This window comes from Mirounga leonina, unplaced genomic scaffold, assembly GCF_011800145.1.
Source record: "Mirounga leonina isolate KUSES-001 unplaced genomic scaffold, KU_Mleo_1.0 Mir_154, whole genome shotgun sequence".
NCBI lineage: Eukaryota > Metazoa > Chordata > Mammalia > Carnivora > Phocidae > Mirounga > Mirounga leonina.
This window is the reverse complement of record NW_023270389.1, coordinates 26542917-26562568: the sequence shown is the minus strand read 5'-3', so window position 1 is coordinate 26562568 and position 19652 is coordinate 26542917. Positions and strand designations below refer to the sequence as shown.

General features: G+C 50.3%; 1 protein-coding gene across 1 annotated transcript; it reads right to left on the bottom strand.

The window, feature by feature from the left end:
* Positions 1-2522: 2522 nt before the first annotated feature.
* FMOD (fibromodulin) lies at positions 2523-12942 on the bottom strand. Its single transcript, XM_035010275.1, has 3 exons — positions 12650-12942; positions 8753-9740; positions 2523-4390 (listed from the first exon to the last, which is right to left on the bottom strand). The coding sequence occupies exons 2-3, from the start codon at positions 9729-9731 to the stop codon at positions 4239-4241; spliced, it is 1131 nt and encodes a 376-aa protein (XP_034866166.1). The 5' UTR covers positions 9732-9740; positions 12650-12942; the 3' UTR covers positions 2523-4238.
* Between the last annotated feature and the right edge of the window lie 6710 nt (positions 12943-19652).

The following is a 19652-nucleotide window of genomic DNA, read 5'->3' as shown; positions in this document are numbered from 1 at the left end:
TGCCTTCTGGTTCCTTGATTTTTTTTTTTTTTTTTTTTTAGTGTCCAGTGGAGGCGAGGACCAGCTGATCAGAGCAGTGGGGAGAAAGGAGTGAATTGAAGCCTTAAAGTTTTCAGAAAAAGGCTCTGATGGTGCAAAGTGAGATGCTGCCCACTAGTGGCTGGAAGTCAGAACTGCGAGATTGAATATAAGGCACGCCTTTAAGAGGTTTGGGGTGCTGATTCTTGGTACTTGGGTCTGAAATAAGAGAAACATTGAAGGTATAGATTGCGCTGGGCAGCATAGACATTTTAACAATGTTTATTCTTTCGATCCGTGAGCATGGAATGTTTTTCCATCTTTTTGTGTCTTCAATTTCTTTCATGAGTGTTCTGTAGTTCCTAGAGTATAGATCCATTACCTCTTTGGTTAGGTTTATTCCGAGGTATCTTATGGTTTTTGGTGCTATTATAAATGGAATAGTTTCTCTAATTTTTCTTTCTACAGTTGCATTGTTAGTGTATAAGAAAGCAACTGATTTCTGTGCATTGCTTTTGTATCCTGCTACATTACTGAATTGCTGTATGAGTTCTAGTAATTTGGGGGCAGAGTCTTTTGGGTTTTCCACATAAAGTATCATGTCGTCTGCGAAAAGAGAGAGTTTGACTTCTTCTTTGCCACAGAGGCAGTGGGCAGTTTTACCCCTGCCCACATATCACTATCGGATTCCTCATTCTCCGCTCCAGCCATCTTCGCTGTCATTCAGTGACTCAGAAGCTTCCTCCCACTTAAGGAATTTACACACGCTGTTACCTCTCCTGCACCACCCCTCCCACCTCTTCATCTAGGTAACGGTGCTCTCCCTCCTTATCTACTATCTATCTGCCCCTGAACTGCCAGGCTAGGTCAGCCTCCTTGATAATCCTCATGCAGACCCGTGCTCATGTCCTTCACAGCCCTCTCTCAGTTTGTAATGACATGGTTCCCCCCCCCTCAATTTTTTTGTTCCATGTTTGTCATTGAACTAGACAGTAAAGCCCGCGAGGCAGGGGCTGCCTGCTTTCCTTCTCTGTAGTAGCCTCAGTGTCTGCCCAAGGACACTCGTGCATTGAGGAAGAGTACATTTCAGTTGGAAAATTCATAAAGGGACTGTGAATGCTAGCAGAATGCTAGGATTTCGGTACATCAACAGTCGAGTCAGATGGCCTTCCTCCACCTATGGCACCCCGGCTACCACCAAGGCCCCTCTGTGTTCCAAGTACATGGAGACTTCAGGCCCAGCGCAGGAGACACAGTATAGCAAAACTGACAGGCTAGAGGTCAGATCCTGGCCTCGATGCTTCCTTCCGGGGTGATCTCAGTATCTCTGGGCCTCAGTTTGCCTATCTGTAAAATAGTGAAAATACTAGTACCTAGGACATAGAAGTGTTAAGAATGCTAATGAAGGAAGGAAGGTACAGTACCGGGCACATAATAAGAACTGACCAAATGGTGACCCAAAAGAAAGCCAGCTGAGCCTGAGGGATTGCCCACTCTTGCTCCCCTCTTGAGAGGCACCGGATTTAGAAACCAGAGGAGCTTTGCAACAGGGTGGGGCCTAGCTCTGGATTCTTTCCCCTGCTCTGTCTTGGTTGGGATGTTCCGGAGAGGCAGAGGATTCTTCCTTGCAGCTTGGCTGGATCCCCGGCTATGTGTCGGTTTCTCCACCTGCTTCACTCAGCATCTCTGTGCACGTGTGCTGGACTTACTGTCCCTGAACAGTGGTTGAAGTTGAGATTTCCTTCCTAACTTTTTACCCCCTTCCATTCCCGCCTAATTCTTGCTCCAGAGAAGAACTGAGTTCGTTTACTCTGGCTAAAGATGGAGTTATAACTCTGGAAGCCATCTCGGCACAGAATTTCACAGAATATATTAGTGAATATATTCGGTAAGTAATATATTCAGCTCAATAAATATCAGTTGTGGTGATTTCCCTATTAGAAAATAGTGGACCGTCCCCAGCGCCAGTCTAGTCTGCCCCCCTAACTTCTATAACTATCTGCTAAGCACCTGGCACTTCGAGGCTTTCCGGAGAGATTGGATGAAAGAGCAGAGAAGAGGCTGAAGGCTGCGGCTTTTCCCCAGCTAGGCTGCATTGCCTTTGACTACCCTCAGTTCTGCACAGTGGCCAATAGAGGGCAGGAGCAGTTAAGACAACAATACTCAGGACCCGCCAGCCCCAGAATTCCTGGCTTGAGGAGGGAGGATGGTGGAGGGAGAAAAATGTTAACAAGGACTGAAAAAACCCAATTGTTCTTTATCCCCTAGGGACCAAATGGAAGGAAATGTGTAGCTAGCGGGATGAAAGTTAGACTTCAGGAAGAACTTCCAGAACACAAAGTTTGTTAACTAGAACTTTTATACAGGTGACCCCCTAGGTACAACTGTGCAAGCAGAAAAGATGAGAAAGGGAGCTCTTCCAGTCCAAGGCCTATGTGACCCACCAGGTCCCCTTAAAGTAACCCTTCTGAGTGTGCCTTAAATGACTCCATTCTTGCAGATGCAATCATAAAATAACTTTATTGGTCAGGTTAGCCACCAGTCATGCTTTTCCTGTAATAAGGACCCTTTATAGAGGCATGATGGTGTTCACATGCAGACGCTTTCTGAAGAGCCTGGGGCAGGGGCAGCCTTGCCCCCCACGTCAGAGCTCCTTTGTTGAAATGAGCTGGTTTGGCTTTTGTGGATTTTTGAGGCTGGAGCCAAGCACAGAGTCCAGGGATCCTCCCCTCCACTTCGCAGCAAAGCGTACCCAGTATCAGGGATGTAATGGCATCTGAGCAGGGGCCAGGCTAGGGCTAGCTGTCCTCAGGCAGCCCTGTCCCTGAATGCCCAGATGGCTCCATCCCAGTGGTGCTCAAAGGGGCGGGATGGTGAGGCCCCAGGCAACATTACCTTTCAGACATGGGAAGAAGGAATTGCTCTCTAGCCAAGCTATAAAGCAAAAGATATCTTCAGTAATGAGGGTGTAGCTCAGAGATGTGAAAGCAGAGGGTTTCATCCTTGGCACAGGCTAGATTTGGCTGCCTGGCCCAGGCTTCGCAGACCCAACAAGCATCTCCAGCCAGAGTTTTCACTATGCACTGTGGCCTCAGGATAAATCAGTTAACACAGCTGAACCACAGCATCCTCCTTTGGGCTAGCCAGTTACGTCCAGTGCTGGCTGGAGTCTGTTTCTCCCATCAGGATGTAGACTTTTCTGCTTGGATAAAGGAAGAGGGCACACTACCTTTCTCATGCTTTGAGAACCACGTGCCATGGAGGATAAAGACCCGAGTAAGGAGCGGCTGGGAACACAGAGGGTGTTGGGCAAGGGTGGAACTCGGGGGCCTGCTTCCTCAATTCAGCCGAATCGGGACGTTTGCCCCTATTAGGGATGCTGATGTAAGCAAGATCTGGCCTTTCCTGGGTAGAAATCTGATCCACCTTCAAAGCACTGCCCAGCTGCTAAAATACAACCCCTCCGTTTACCAAAGCCTCAGGTTGGATGTCTCCTCCCATATCAGTCCCCGAATATTGTGATCATGCTGGTGCCCTCCAATCTGGTGGCTTTCAAGGAGTGAGGTTAGGGAGGTGTAGAGGTGACTCTTGGTTTCCTTCCGCCCCAGACACTAGTGTGACTTCTCCGCACAGGCCACGGGGCTGGTGCCCACGCACCTTGGGCTCTCATGCCTCTGCCTAAGGCACAGAAGAGGTGTGTGTGCAGCAAGGCTGAGTGGATGAGGAGGGTGAAGGAGGAGGCAGTTGGGCAAGAGGTATATTCCGAGGAGCACTGAGAGGGAGCCCAGAGTAACTGCACCACCCGCCTGGCACGCAGGAGAGCGGTCAAGCGCTGCTCACAGAGAGAGCCAGGGATTGTGGCAAAAGCGCGCTCTGTGCGGCCGTGCGCTTGCCCAGGCGACTTGTTAAGTTCATGACGCCAGATCATTGGGAAGAACCTGGGGGGTAGTGAGGTGTCTGGGGTTGGGACTTCCAGGGATTACTTCCTCTGCTACCACGTCTGTCCTGGAAAGAGAGCTGCAGCCATGTCCCTCAGTAAAAGGCTGCCTGTCCCCTGATCCCACCTGACCCTGCCTACAGGGAAGAAGACTACAGAGGGAGCCCATGGGGTTCTGTCACATGGTCTGTCCCAGACCTTCCAGCAAAAGCCAAACCAAACCATCCAGCCAGATGCAGTGGGGCGTGGGGGCCTTAGGCCCCGTGCCCCGTGCAAGGGCCACTCAGATCTCGATGAGGCTGGCGAGGCGCAGGCAGAGGGGCGCATCGACTGGCATTGCGCTGCGCTTAATCTCGTTGCCGTCCAGGCGAAGCACCTGCAGCTTGGAGAAGTTCATGACGTCCACCACGGTGCAGAAGCTGCTGATGGAGAACTCTGTGGGGACAAGAGGGGCGGGGTGGGTGGGCGAAGCCCGGATCAGGGACCCGGATCCACAGGGAGGCCGCTCAGCCTCTGTGAAGCGATTCCAACACTTCTGAGGGGAGGAGTGGGACTTGGCTGGGTGGGGCGGCGTCTTCCCGGATCGGAGTCATAGCGACTGGCCCCGCTAGGGGGCAGCACCAGGCCCGGGGTGGGGTCTCCGCCCCTGTCGGCGGCTGCGCTTCCTAACCACCCCTAATCTGCACAGTACTCTGCAGTCCCTGGAATGTCCTTGAGTGTCCTTCCCGCCGAGACCTGATCTTTTCCCATTTGTGGACAGCAGGGGGAAGCAGAAGGTAGTCAAAGACCAACCTTAGCAGCGTCGAAGGACTTTGCTGAAGGGCTCTGAGAAGGAAGACTGGGGAAATGGATGGGCTTAAAGCTGGAATATCTCCTGACACTTTGCAGATAGAGAGAGGGGGCAGGAAATTAGAGAAATCCTGGGCAGGGAGACAAGTGTCCTTGCGTGCAGGAGCTTTGAGGGGGTGCATGTTTCCATTCCCAGCACCACCAAAGGAATGAGCAAGGCCCTGAGGTTCAAGAAGGCGGAAATTCATAGACGAATAGGGCTGTCGTGGACCTCAAAAGTCAAATAAATAATGCCCTTGCCTCCTGCATTTAATATGATATGGTTTACCCCCCCTTTTTTTTAATCTCAAAAGAAGTCTCCTTTTTGGAGATATTCCCCTCCCCCCCCAAACCACATAATCTTAATAGATACAATCGTTCTGTTTGGGTTTAACATAAATCCTTCCGTTTTCCCTCTCGTTGTCCTCTTGGACATATCGGCCACATCTGTCCCAAGTCTCCTGGGTTAGGAACTTGAAGGGAAGACGCCAAGAACTCAGCACAACTCCAGGAGAGCCAGCACAAATCACCGTGAAGAGCTGCCTTCCATGCCGTGCCTGAGGGCCTCCGGAAGCTGGCTCCTGCCAGAGGGGCTCCCAATGAAGTTACCTGTCGGGTCTCAGTGGGATACATCTCCAGGGCTGTCACTAACATGGGGCAGCCCCAGAGCTTGCCTTTGCTTCCACCAGAGGCATTGCTCAGCTTGCCACTGTGGTCGGGAGGCATGGGAGGACTCGGAGGAGGATGGCCTCATGGAGGGGGGGTCATGGGTGTGAAAGGGAAGGCTGTGAGGAAGACAGTGTGGGGGGCTTAAATAGGCTTTTCAAGTAGCACTCCCTCTTAAGAACTGACCAAGAGGAGATGGGGGCAGGCTACAACTCATTAACTTGTATTGCAAACATAAGACAGAAAATCCAGCCCCAAAGAATAATGGGACACTGGACTGGGAAGAAGGGGAGTGCCCTTCTGTGGACAGCATTCAGTGGCAGGGTGGGGGGGTATGAGGAGGGGAATGGGTGGGGATGGGAGGGGTGTGGGGAAGATGGAGATCTTTTGGATATTTTTGGATGTCTCCTTTCTGGTCTCAGGAAGTAGATTAAGTGGCCTCTGAGTGGGCAGGTTCGGGGCAGAGCTTAGGCCAGGGGCTGCGCCTGTGGTAGCCACGGAGGAGGGTAGAGTGGGGGTGGGCTGGGGAGAAGTCAGTTGGGTTGGCTTATAGATCACTTCCAAATCTACTGCACTAGATGGATTCTCTACCCCAGCCTTGGGCCCTCAGACCATCCGCTAAAATCTTGGATCCCTCCACATGTATGTGAATATGGGGGATACTTAAGGGCTGCAGATGCCCTGTGCCCCTCTGTTTGCCTTCCCCATGCTTACAAAGAGGACAGGGCTTTTGCTTGGAGACTCTGGAGGACATTTTCCAGCCCAGATTAAATACTGACATAAGTCTTTCCAAATTCCTCCCGGGGTACCCACCCTGCTCCCTTGGATCCCACAGCTACTGAATAACATTCCGAGCTGTGTTCCCTTGCTGTTGCCAGGCTGGAAAATCTGAGGGAGATGCTAATAGAAGAGGCAAGGGGGAGGGAAGGGACTGGCTTGATTCCCCTGCACACCCTTTAGTTCCTGCCCTCCATTTAGCTCCTCCCCAGAGGATTGCTTCAGTCCCACCTCCACCACCACCCCCACTGGCTGTGGGAGGACACCCTAGGAGAGGGGCCCGAGCTTGAGGCACTGTCTTTCCTGCCGGTGGTCTGAATCAGAGAGCTATCCTCACGTTCTCAGTCAAAGACGCCTGGCGCCAGGTCCTTGGATGTTGAAGGCTGGCCTTCAGGGTTTTACCTACATAGCCTTGGGTGGCCTGGAGAGATGGCTGCTTCTTCTCAGTGCCCCCGTCTTCACAATGCAAGAAGTCAAACAAAACAGAACTCTGCCTGTCAACTCCCAAGTGGCAAGGAGAGCAGAAGTTAGTCCTAGTTATCGTGTATTGCTTCTCAGCTATGTGCCAGGCCCCGGACCAAGCACCTCCTGTGTCTTGATTCTCTAATTTAAGACAAAGTAAATGTAAGAACTGGTGTTATTTTGCCTCAGAAGAAGACTGGCAGAGAGACTAAATGATAACTAGGTCAGGGGATTTGGCTTAAATGACACAAGAAGGGACTTGGAGGAGACACTGAACATTTTTCGGTTGTTTGACTTACTGGAGAACTTTCTCGCAAGACCTTGGGACACTTAACTGAAGTGGTTTTATCTTCCGCAGAGGTTTGCGAAGGGGCGGGCCACCCTGTATTTGAGTGGCAGACGTGCTCCGCACGGAGGCAGGCGGTGACAGGGTGCCGTCATGGAGCCCTTCCCACCCCGACTTTCTCTGACTGTGTATCATCAGGCAGTAACCAATGGGCTCCCTCCCACGACAGCTGCTCTTTGCTGTCACATCTTCAGGGGCAAACACAGCACATAATGTGACATTTCTGATGTGACAGTCCCCCCGGGTTCAGAGTAGGGTGGCAGGTGACTTCTGGATGGGATGATGGACAGCCACAAGTAAATGTCAAACCCTTTGCAGCCTGAGACATCTCAGAGACATCTCAGATTCTCTTGGGAATAAGACCTCCCCGCACCCCAAAAAAGAGAGACTTTACATATAAAACAGTTTGGGTGCCCATGATGGTGTCTTGCACTTCGAACCAGAGGACCAGACACCTCCTTGCCTCACCCGCCCTGCTGTCGACCTCTGGGACTCGGTGCCTCTCTCACTCAGAGGGCTGTCCAGCCCGTTTATGTCTTGCTAAATGACTGATCTGTTCCCTGAGCACTGGGAGAGAAAGAACAGAGCAGGAGGGGATGAAGGCTCAGTCCCTATCTATGCTTTGATGGTGTGGTTTGCTCACAGCAGGCTCCGCTTCAAAGCCCTTTGCCAGGTAGTGAGTCCTTTCCCAGGGAAAGGGGGACTTTGCTGACGGAGGAAGGCTCAGTACCTTCCAGCTGGGATTCCAACATCAGAGGCCCTGGGGTAATGTAAGCACATTCTGAACACAAGATCCTGACATGGAGCTGAAAAGCAACTAGATCATTCTACCCAAAATGAGTATTTTAGTTCTAAGAGGCAGAAAGGCAGCCCTTTTGATTCCTTGAGGCATTCGCCGGGAAGTGCTTGGAAAACAAGAGGCCTGTGTCCTTGCCTGTTGCCCCAGGGCTTTGTGGTGATAGGGCCCCTGTTACTCTAGGGGGACCTCTGCCCCGCCACCAGGGGCTCCTTGCACTCCAGGGAGAACGGACCAGAACAAGTACCTCATTCAGCTTCGAGAGGCTGCACATTCTTATCCAACAGCTGTTATGTTTAAAAGACAAACAGCCAAACACACGGCCGGCTGTAGAGGCAGGGGTAGGGCATGTGGAAACAGAGAGCTCATCCTCTTCTGGGTCAGTGAGTAAGAATGAATGCCATGGTTTCTTAACAGTCCACCTTCCTCCCAAGATGGACCCTGGAAGTTCAGCTTAAATCCCCCTCTCTAGGAACTGCTCTCATCCAAACCTCCACAAACTCATCTCTCCTTGCTCCTCAACACGTGAGCCCTTCCTCTCAGACACACAGATTTCCTGGCTGTCCCCTACAGGTGACCCATTAAATGACTGGTTCCTCTGCGGCACTCCCACTTCCCAGAACGGCTTTGCCCCTTCCCTCCAGCCCGAGCTCACTTAGCTCTCAAGACTTAGATGGAAGCTTACCTCCTCTGGGAAGTCTTCTTCCAAGCCAACCCACCCCCCACCCCGAATTTTCCCAGCACTGCTGTTTGGTCTAGGGGCGTGCCATTTTGGACCTCCTGGACAGGGGTAGAGCGTGGATTGCAGGTGGCTTCATTTGTGCTCTCTGGTTCCCCTACTTCATTGCTGCTAGCACTCACAAGAGGGTGTTTTCCAATGAGACAGCCAGCCACTCCCCACTCCCCTTTGTCAGTGTCTCACCATTGATCCTATTGCCTTGGAGGTAGAGATTCTCCAGGTTGGTGTTGACTGGGGGGATCTTCTGCAGCTGGTTGTAGGAGAGGTCAAGCTCAAGGAGGCTGCTGGAGTTGAAGGTGTTGGAGGCCAAGCCATTGTTGGTGAGACTGTTGTGGGACAGCCGCACGTACAGCAGCTTGGGCGACCCCCGGAAGTAGCTATCGGGGACGGAGTAGACATTGTTGTGCTCCAGGTACAGCTGCTCGAGGGCTATGGGCAGTCCATCAGGCACCTTCCGCAGGTGGTTGTAACTCAGGTCCAGCAAGATCAGTGACCGGAGGCCCCTCATCGCACTGCCCACTTCCTGGATCTCGTTGTGCTGGAGGTACAAGGCTGTGAGGTTCTCCAGCCCCTCCAGAGCGTTGTTGGGGACCCTCGAGATCTGGTTGTGGTCGAGATGGAGCTCCCTCAGGGATCGAGGCAGCGGGCCGGGAATGCGGGTCAGGTTGTTGTGGTCCAGGTATAGCCTCTCCAGGTGCCTCAGCTTGGAGAAGATCTTCCTGCCCACCTTATCGCTAGTGATCTGGTTGCCATGGAGAGCAATCCAGAGCAGCCCGGTGGCATTGTCGAAGACACCTTCCTGGATGGACGAGATCTGGTTGTTCTGGAAGTAGACGTACTTCATGCGGGAAGGGACGAAGGGCAGATACTTGAGGTTGCGGTTGTCACAGTACATGGCCGTGGGGAAGTTGGGTGGGCAGTCGCACTCCTGAGGGCAGTCACGGGGCTCTGGAGGGGGCGGAGAGCCGTAGGCATAGGCTGGGCCCTCCTCCACCCCATAGGGGTAGGGCTCGTAGGGCTCATACGGGTAGGGGTCATAGGGATCGTAGTAGGTGGACTGCTGGCTGCGGAGGTAGTGGAACCACCAGTGAGGATCTTCGTCGTACTGGGCCCGGGAGAGGGAGCAGAGCCCGGCCAGCAGCAGGAGGGAGGCCCACTGCATTTTGTCTCTCTGCAAGAGCCAGGAGAGAACAGAGAAAGCAGGCATGAGTGAGACAGCAGGGAGGCGGGCAGGCGAGCCTTGGGCTGTGAATGATCGGATCTGACTTCTGCAGCAGGCCCCTGGGACTGGGAGCCTCGCCCTCACTTCCCACACGCCTCCCCCCAGGGCCGGCTCTGCACACCTGGTCCAGCTGGACCATGGCTACCTGCGGGAGCTGGGTACACTTTACCCGGCTCACAGAGTCACAGAAGCAGAGCCTTCGAGATTAGAAGGAACTTGAATGGGGGGCACTGCATTTTTTTTTTTCAAGGGGCCGGTCCTTAGGAGCCTCCAGCAACCTGAAAGTTCTGTTGGGAGAGCTGGAAAGCCCCAGCAGTCATCCCTGTGCGCGGGGTGGGTGGGTGGGTGGGGTTGCTCTTCAGGCCTGAATTCCCATTCAGTTTGGACTCCCCGGGGATATAATATTTTCCAAGAAAAAAGCCCTCTGGTTCTTTCCCTGTCTCTGGGAAACCTTCAGAAGCATCTTGAGACCTCGAAGGGGGAGATCTGAACTACTCCTGGAAGATTTTTTGGTCTCTTGGGTGGGGGTTTCTGGTTTCTAGTCTTTGGGGAGGGGTGTGGTCCGTCTGCAGTCACCGCAAGGCTTGGGCTGCCTTCCAAAGTGTCAATGTCTGTAGCAGTTTGCTGGGTGAGAACGCTCTCTGGTCGGCAGTCTGCGGCTACGCACGCCACCTGGCTGACACAGCGTCTTCGTGCAACAGCGACAGTCCCCCGCAGACTGGGGACCCTGGCAGCAGGTGTGGTGGTGTCTTCTAGGGTGGGTACTGAGTGTGTGGAGCCTGAGTCAGTGCACTTGGCTTCTGTGGTATCAAGTAAAGAGTTAGCCCCCTCATGCTCCACCATGGACATTATGCTAGAGCCTCAGGGTGCAGAGAAATGAATGAGGGACACTGAGAAATGGAATAGGAATTGAGGACACCTGTGTTATACCCAAGAGAATGTGGCTTTGGAATGGGATTCTGGCATCCCCCTCTCCCATCCTGGGCTACCTGTGATGACATCTGGATTGCCAGCCTCCATGACTAGCCCTCCCCTCCCCCCATAGCCAGGCAACCTGTTACCTTGAGCTCGTATGTTAGTGAGATGAGAACAGGGCAGGCTTGGAGAGAAAGGTGGGTTTGGTGCATTCTGGGAGGGAAGCTGAAGGTATGGAAGATGAGGAAGCTTACTGGTCACCCTACCCTGAGTACCTGTAGCCAATGCCCTGGATAGCCTTTGTGAGCAATGGGAACCTTCCAGAGGTGTGAGGGTCACCCTTGGACAGAGGAACCTTAGAACATTTCCTGGTCCCGGAAGGGTTGCATATATCCCTTACATTGCTGTTAGGCCTCCTGGGGTTGGCAACTGGAGACAGAAGAAAGAAAGGAATCTAGGAGTCAGCATCAAATCCAATGATGGGAAAGACCCTGACTGTGACACTCAATCTGGTCACCTCTGCCACCGTTCCTCCCAGGCCCCAGACCTCTCTGTTTCCTGAAAGTGATTCCCATTGGCCCCCTTATTCCGTTAGCCTCTGGGCTGCAGAAGAGAGACACCTGGCTCATCCTCAAACAGCCTCAGGCCTCAGACAAAGAACCCACAGTGTTTCTGAGAAGCCAACCCAACTGCCCACTGCCTGGGCACGCTGGCTGGGCCCTGGCTCCGGCCAGGAGAGAAGATGGATGGAGCGGCCCACTGCCAACAGCGCATTTTTCCATGCACAGCCCTGGGCTGCTGCAGGACCAAGGTAGCTGTCTGGAGGCTGCCACAGTGAGCCTCTGTCTCCATTTCTCCTTCCAGACTGGGCATGTTGGCAGATGAGAGCCACCTTTCTCTTCAAGACCCAGCTTTCCAGGGGCTGTGCATCCTGCCCACTCGGGCCTCTCCTTAGGAGCCATGACTGCTAAGAGGGCTGGGTGGGGAGCTTCTGCCTCTCCTCTGCTCCATCTCTTAGCAGTGCTGCTCCAGGGTCATATACTTTTTTTTTTTTAAGATTTTATTTATTTATTTGAGAGAGAGAATGAGAGAGAGCACATGAGAGGGGTTAGGGTCAGAGGGAGAAGCAGACTCCGGGCCGAGCAGGGAGCCCGATGCGGGACTCGATCCCGGGACTCCAGGATCACGACCTGAGCCGAAGGCAGTCGCTTAACCAACTGAGCCACCCAGGCGCCCAGGGTCATATACTTTTAAATCTCTCTGCCCACCCTAATGACAGAGACCTTCCTGTGCTCAGAGTTTCGTGAGGTAGAAAGTTTCTGGGATGGGTGCTCTCTGAGTTGTGGGGAGCTGACTCAGGAGTTAATGCTCTTCTCTCATTTCTCCACTCTAGGGAATGATCTTTCCCTCCTATCAGGGTTGAAGAGGTCAGACCAAAATTTGTCTCCTCTGCTGGATTGGACCCTCCTTCATGGCTCCCTGAACATGGTTGATTCTCAACACTTCTCTTTATTCTTTCCCTTTCACCCCAGCAACACACACACACACACACACACACACACACACACACACACCCCCATCCTTCCCCTATAACAGCACTCAGGTACCATCATCTGCCTATAGGACAGACTGCAGGGCTGGGGTGGTGGGATTATGAGCACTAGCAGGACAGAGTTGGCTTCTTTAGATACCTGGTCCTTCCCTTTTTCATGCTTGAGAAGGGGAGGTCCCCCCCCAACAACCAGAAAGGAACTGTAGGACAGAGATAACACGTTCCCTCTACTCCCCCTTGCCCCTCTCCAGCATCCTGGGGTCATGGGCCGGATGGGAGAATGAGGAATGGTTGCCCCCTGTCAGCCCCTCTCCCCAAGCCCCAGCCCTTTCCTTTACTCCCGCTATGGAACTACAAGGGACAAAAACTGAAGTAAAATGACTAAACTTACCTCCAGTTGAACCTTTCAGAGAGTGACCACGTCCTTCTGTCTGGCCTCCTTGGGTTGGAGAACGTGTGAGAGAGAGAGACAGACAGAGTGTCTACTGAGAGTGTGCGGGCCTGTGCCAGGCCAGGGTCCCGCCCCCAAATTCCTAATCAAATATTGTGAAGAAAGGGACTGAGGAGGCCGGATCCTGGCTTTTTCGGCTCCGCTGCAGGGGCGGAGCTCACACTCAACCAAGCAAAATCCTTCCGTCCGCTTGACGTTAGAAAAACCACCTTCTTTCCACTCACTTATCTTCCCTAAAGCATTGGCAGCTCTGAGTCTCTTTCTGCTGAATGAGTTAGTGGCACCCTGGAAGGTATTTGTATAGTCTCTTACCAAGTGCCTGGCTTTCTCATTAAACCCACAAGGGCAGATGCAGGGCTGGGGAGGGCCAGGACTGGGGAAGAGGCCATCTTAACTCTTTCAGCAACCCATGGGTCACCCCAGAGAGCCAGGACTACTCAGCCTTCTTGCCTCCCCCTCCATGCAGGTGCTTAGACTAGTACACGAGCTGGCATGACACAGGAGAGCTGGTTCTGGCTCCACTTCTATCCCTTAGCAGTGTAGACTCGCCTGGGCTGCAGGGTTTCTCTCCTCCACTGGAATTAATGGAAAAGAATGGGAGCTCACCTTTGTGGATCACTTACTGGGCACCAGCATCACAAATTTCATTTAATCCCCTGGCAACCATTCAACTTTCTGTCTCTACGAACTTGACTACTCTAGAAACCTCACATAAGTGGAATCGTACAACAGTTGTCTTTCTGTGACTGGCTTATTTCACTTAGCATCATGTTCTTAAAATTCATCTGTCGTAGCATGTGGCAGAATTCCCTTCCTACAACATTCTCTTGTATGTGTAGACCACATTTTGTTTATCTGTTCATCCATTGATGGACATTTGGGTTGCTTTTGCCTCTTGGCTCTCGTAAATAACGCTGCTGTGAACGTGCGTGTACAAATATCTTTTTGAGACCCTGCTCTTAATTAATTTAGATAGATGCTCAGAAGTGGAACCATATGGTGATTCTATTTTTAATTTTTTAAACCACCATACTATTTCCCATAGTAGATGGGAATGCCAACAGGGCACAAAGGTTCAAGTTTGAAACACTCCTTATTTTTTAAGAAATACCAATTGAGAAAGCTTCAGATTTGAATTTGAAGACTTTAGAGGTGTCGAGGCAGATGCAATTTTTGGCTGCTCTAATAGGTCTAAACTGTGTAGGCCATCAGAAAGGTCCTTGTCAGGAATCCACTCTTCTCAGGGCTTATGAAGAGTTTTTTTTTAAGAGTAAACATAACGAATGGGTATTTGTTGATCACCTGCTATAAACTAAGTGGTCCACTGATGTTATCTCACTTAATGATCACAGAAGGTATTTTGTGTTGAAAATAGAGGTGCAAAGATGTGGTGTGACTAGCTAGAAAGTGGTAAAACAAGGATCTGAACCTAGATCTGCGTGATTCCAAAGCCCACAGGCTTTCCCACACCAAAAGGCCAGAGGACTGATGGAGTGGTAGGGGCGATGACCACCCTGCTGTCCCGGTTGGACTCAATTCATATGGAGCCCAACTAATTACAGTGGCCCAATCTTCTGGAATCCCAGGGGAGGGTAGCAGGGAGAGGGGGCTGGGATACAGGGCTTCTCTTTCCAAGTCCAGACATATTTCCTTTCAATTAATAAATATGAGCCTCTACTCTGTGCCTGGCATGGTCTTAAATGTTGGGGATGCAAAGAAGGTTGTAATATAATGCTTGCTCCAAATAAAGCAGGAGGCTTTGCAGCAAACTCCAACTCCACGAGGGAGGCAGAGTGGCCTTAATGTGAAGATGGTTATCAATAATGCACAGGTAACCTTCTCATCATTTTGAGTCCAGAAAGCAGTCACTTTTCAACGGAAGACACTGGTTTTGGTAACAGGGCCCAAGAGTTACTTCTTAGATGGGCCTAGATAGCCAGGCACATCCGCCCACTGAGTACAGAGGTTTATTATTTTTTTTTTTAATTGCAGCAATACTGCATTTACTAACAGTGAAAGTCAGGGGAGCCAGGGGGACATCCATTGACTGGGATCCTTCCCAACCAAGCTCCCCCCAAAAAAGCAGTACCTCCATGTGTTTTGTTGACCATTTCTAAAATGGTAAGATTTGTACCAGATCTTTCGTAATCTATCCTCTTCCGAGGTAGGCTTGGGAGGAAGAAAGACGAGAGGATGACTAGGACAAAATCAGGAGGCACATTCCAGGGGGACCATCCACAGTTCAGAAGTTCCACTGTCAATGGGCTCTAGTCTCCATTTTGACCCCCATTGCTCTGTTTGCCTGGGTCCTGGATCTAGGCCTTCTGAGCTTGGCTTCAATATGGGAAACCAAGTAGGGGGTACTGATGTCCTCCAGATTGCCGAGGGAGTCCACATTGGAAGGGGTTCATTTGGGACGCTGGTGTTCTCTGGGAGGTCAAGCCAGCATTGCCCAGTCACCAGACTGCAAGCAAACTAAAAAGAGAGGCTATGTTACACATTTATGTAGCCCCATCCCCAGCCAGGCATACAATGCCTGGCACTTAGTAGGTAATCAGTAAAGAATTGTGGAATGAATTGTATTTTTGGCTCCCTACAGAGTCTGCCTGTCTTCAGTACCCAAAGCCGGGTAGAATAATCACCACTACCAAGGCCAGGAAAACCGTTTGGCCTTCAGGCCTATTTGACTTTCCAGGGGTTCAAGCCACTGCTATTTCCTCTCCACCCAGAAAAGTACAGGTTAAGCCACAACCACTAGGCACAGCTGATTGTCTCTGATATTGGATCCACACTGTCTGGAAGGGATGAAATGTGTTCTGATTCAAATTCCTACTGGAATTCAAAGACACAGTGGCTTTGGTGGCCACCAACCCCTTCCTCTTTCTCCCCCATAGGACCCAATACTTCTTGTTTTTATAACACAGCCTCTGATCCCAAACAACCAGGGGATGGGGTGGAGGTGGTGGGATAAGAATGGAAATCCACCCAAACAAAATTAGTGAGTTGAATATAAAGAGGTCAGTAGAAAGATGATCATGGTGATACAATCCAGGCTCCACTTCTGGCCCATCCTGAAAACTCTTGATGCCAGAGAGGGATTATTTATTAGTCTGATGTTTCAATAGAAAAGTCTGGGCTACCCTGGCACCCAGTCGTAGTGTCCCAAAGTTTCCAAGGGAGTTTTTTCTCCTTATTCTTTTGGCATTGAGGGGCTATTTGAAGTCCTCATCATGGATAGTCTCCTTTTTCCAGAAGGACGAGACAAAGATGATGGAGCTGGGGGAGAGACTTGTTTTCTTTCAAATGCGATAGGAGGAAGACCTTGAGTTTGAAGTTCTGGGAAATGCATTGAGGGCTTCAGAATTTTCTTCTAATCTCCTTAAAAATAAGATAGAGAACATCTTTTCTCTTTTTTAATGGATAGAATCTCTTATTTTGACTGTGTATTTACAGCATGCTTGGTACTACAACTTGATGACATGATGGATTCCAGAAGATCACCTTCTAGAAAGTGTGAATGCACTTGAATTGAGAAACCAGGGTTGGTTCAGGGAAAGATACCTAAATGAGGAAGGAGGCAAAGGAGATAACCTGAAATCTGAAGTCTGGAGGCCACTCAGTGTAGGGCATCCTTCTTTGTTTTGCAAATGAGCTAGAACTAATGATGTTCCTGAGACTGTGCTGGGGGAGAGAACTGATGTAAGATGGACCAGTTCCCAGGATTCTGGCACCAGCTAGGATTACCTGGCTGTAGGTAAGAACAGGACTAGATATTAGCTCTAAAATACCAGCTACCATTTCTGAAATTCTTACCACAACCTTATCAAATAAGTATTATCATACCTTATTTTTACAGATGAAGAAATGGAAATTTAGGAAGGCTATCAATTTGTTCAAGATTGCTAACAATCAAGTGGCAGAGCTGGGATTTTAAACTTGTCTGTCTGCTTCTAGAGACTGAGTTCCTGACCACTATGCACATAGAATCTCCAGTGTAAAGGAATAAGCGTAGGTTTGGAACACATGTATTCAGATTCCATCTTGACCACTTATTGTCTCCATGACATTGGGCTACTTGCTTACGCATCAATGAGACTTCATTTATAAAATGGCGGCAATAACCCTAACTTTGTGAGATCTTGGGAAGACTAAATGAGATAAAAAATAGAGGCTCCTGGTGGGGAACCTGTCATGTGGTGGTCCTTCAATAAATGGCAGCTGCCTTTGGTTATTTTAGTAGATTGCAAGTTCCCTGGGGGGATGGGGAGCAATCTCATTAGTCGGCATAATGCTTGGCCAAGTGCCTGGCATTTATTAGGCCCTTTCTAAATGTTGGTTGAATAAATGAAACGTGTAGAAGCTGGATTTTACTAAAGGGTAGTAAATCTACTTTGGTAACTTAAACCAATCAGAGAAAAGCTAGTTAAGGTTAGAGGTGGGACTTTCAGTGCCTAGAATTTTTGCCTCTCCTCCCCCACCCTGCCAAGGAAGGACAAGAGAAGTGACTGCAAGGTCAGTGTAGGACACTCTACAGACATGGAGAAATATCTTGGGGAGGGGGTCATGGAAAAGGTCAGGATCTAAGAGCCAAGTACAGAACAGCCCAGAAGAGGAGATGCCCCGGCTCCTTCTCAGACGGCGTTTAAGAGTCAGGTTTAGGGTGGTGAGAGGGTAGAACAAGAATACTACCTAGCCAGTAGCACCATTCTGAATCCCTTTGGGCTGAAGAAAGAAATTGGCTCCTACCTGAGGATGGACAGGGCTAGTTCTTCAAAGCAAGAACTAGTGACCTGGGCCCATGCAAAGGTCTAAGGACTTGGATCTAGTTCTACTGGAGTTCGGAGAATAATGGAGAATAATGATCCCTAGTAATGTGTGTGATGTCTTGAACTCTGGTTCATTCCATCATCTGCTTACCTCTGTACGGTCCCTGTAGTAAAGTAATAGCTTAACAATGAAATTTTAAAAAATAAGGAAAACTCCTTAAAAACAAAAAGGGGTTTAAGAAAAGCAACGTGTTATCATTGTCTCGGAAAGGGCATGGATTTTGAGTCAGACAGAATGGCTTTGAATCCCAGAAACTTAGAGTGTGTTCCTTAATTTCCTTGGTCTTCAGGTTCCTTATCTGTAGAATGGGAATGATTACCACCTAGCTCATCAGGTGGTTTTATTTTTATTTAAAAATCTTTTTCATTAGGTGGTTTTAAAGCAATTGGAAGTGTCTAGCACAGCGCCAGGCGCACGGAAGACACTTAGAAAAATGTCACTTCTTTTCCTCACCTTGGGTATTTTCCAGGAACAGGCTGGGGCTGGGGTATAGAAAGGAAGACCTGGTGTCCTAATCTAAGGAAAGGTCAGAGAGATGATTTGGGGAGGAATATGGGGGGCGGCAGCTTGGGAAGGAAATGGACGACGTACTTGACACTTGTAAGGAAGAAACAGAACTGGAGGTTCACAGGCCCAAAGGGTCTAGGATTCTGGCAGCACAGCCCTCCATTTGAGGGGACCGGTTCTTAGCTCTGGCTGCACAGGGGAGCCAGTGGGGAGGCTTTCCAGAACACCCAGGTCCAGGCCCCACTCCAGATGAATGAAGTAGGATCTATGCAGATGGGACCCGGCATTTTCTTATTGATTGACAGATGACTTTAGTGTTTAGCCAGGTTTGAGAGTGCTCTCTGGAGGCAGGGAGATTGACGTGATGACCTCTAAAATAGAGGCTATTGCTGAAACCTCTGTCTCTAAAAAGAGGGGCTTTTTAAACATTTCTTCATGAAGTGCCCAGAAAAGGAGCAAAGAATGCAAGAAGAATCCAGTAATCAAAGGGCACCATTCAAAGCAGCCCCCTCAAGCTGAAATCTCACATTTGATGTTAAAAAGTCATGTGATTTTTGCATTTTGGTCCATAAAACATTCATGTTTATTTCCATAGCAATCTCCCTCCTCCCCCACGAAAACTCCTGGGGAATAAATGGTGCTCTAGATATACACCATGCTTCTCCAGAGGCTCTGTGGGCCCGGGGAATCACAGCCTGAGCAGCCATTCACCTTGGCTGGTGAGCTTCCTGGTCACTGCAGGGACACCTGGGCGAGCTGCCCCTATGCATCTCGCATCTCAGGGATGCACCACGGCTCTGGAGTTCACAGACCAGCTCCCTCCGTCTGTTGCTGGAGCATGAAGAGGAAGAACTGTTGCTTCTTCACCACTTTTCCTGTTGGAGAAACTGCCAAATGGCTCCCAGCCAAGCCGCTTGGTAAGCTTTGCGAAGAGCTGAATTCCTTTTCCAATCCCCATGAGGCTATATTTCTAAGGGAATTTGCAAGAATAGAAATTGTTTTGATCTTCACTCAAGATACAGAAAGATTCACTCCCTCCTCCTGCCTCCCACTTCTTAAATCCCCAGCCATGTTAAGTAACACCCCCCTGTGGGAGAGTTTGCTCCCCCTGCCCCGCCGGCCAGCAGCCAGCCTCCCAGGGCAGCCTGTTCTCCAGCTTTGCCCCCTGAAGCCCCTGATGTTTCCTTGTGACCTGCCCCTCTCTGCCTCCAGCTCCCTCTTCATCCACTTCAACAAAACAGCATCTTCCAGGAGCCAGTGTGTTGGGCTTTGAGGGGAGAACTGGGGTATGGGGTGCAGGGTCAGAAGAGAGTGCCTTCTTTCTGGAGAACCAGAAAAAGGAAGACGAAGGGAATTGATATTTTTGAAGGCTCTAGGCTGGGTCCTCTACCTACAACATTTAATCTTCATAAAACCCTGAAACATAGTTACAATTATTTCCATTTAACAAGGAAGGTAAACTGAGGCTCAAAGAGGTGAACTGAGATTTTAACACAAGCCCAGCTTGTGCAGGGTGTGAAGGAAAGTTTGCCTAGGGGAGCGGATGAATGAGTAGATCAAGTCAACTGGGAAGCAAAGTGTGCCCCAGGGTCACCAGCAATCACTGTTG

What these genes read in the sequence shown, in the direction of transcription:
- FMOD (XM_035010275.1), bottom strand. Translation starts at nt 9,731, where the DNA reads ATGCAGTGGGCCTCCCTCCTGCTGCTGGCCGGGCTCTGCTCCCTCTCC. An exon ending in CCAAGGCAATAGGATCAATG is followed by an intron (nt 4,391 to 8,752) that starts GTGAGACACTGA and finishes TTGTCCCCACAG; the next exon opens with AGTTCTCCATCAGCAGCTTC.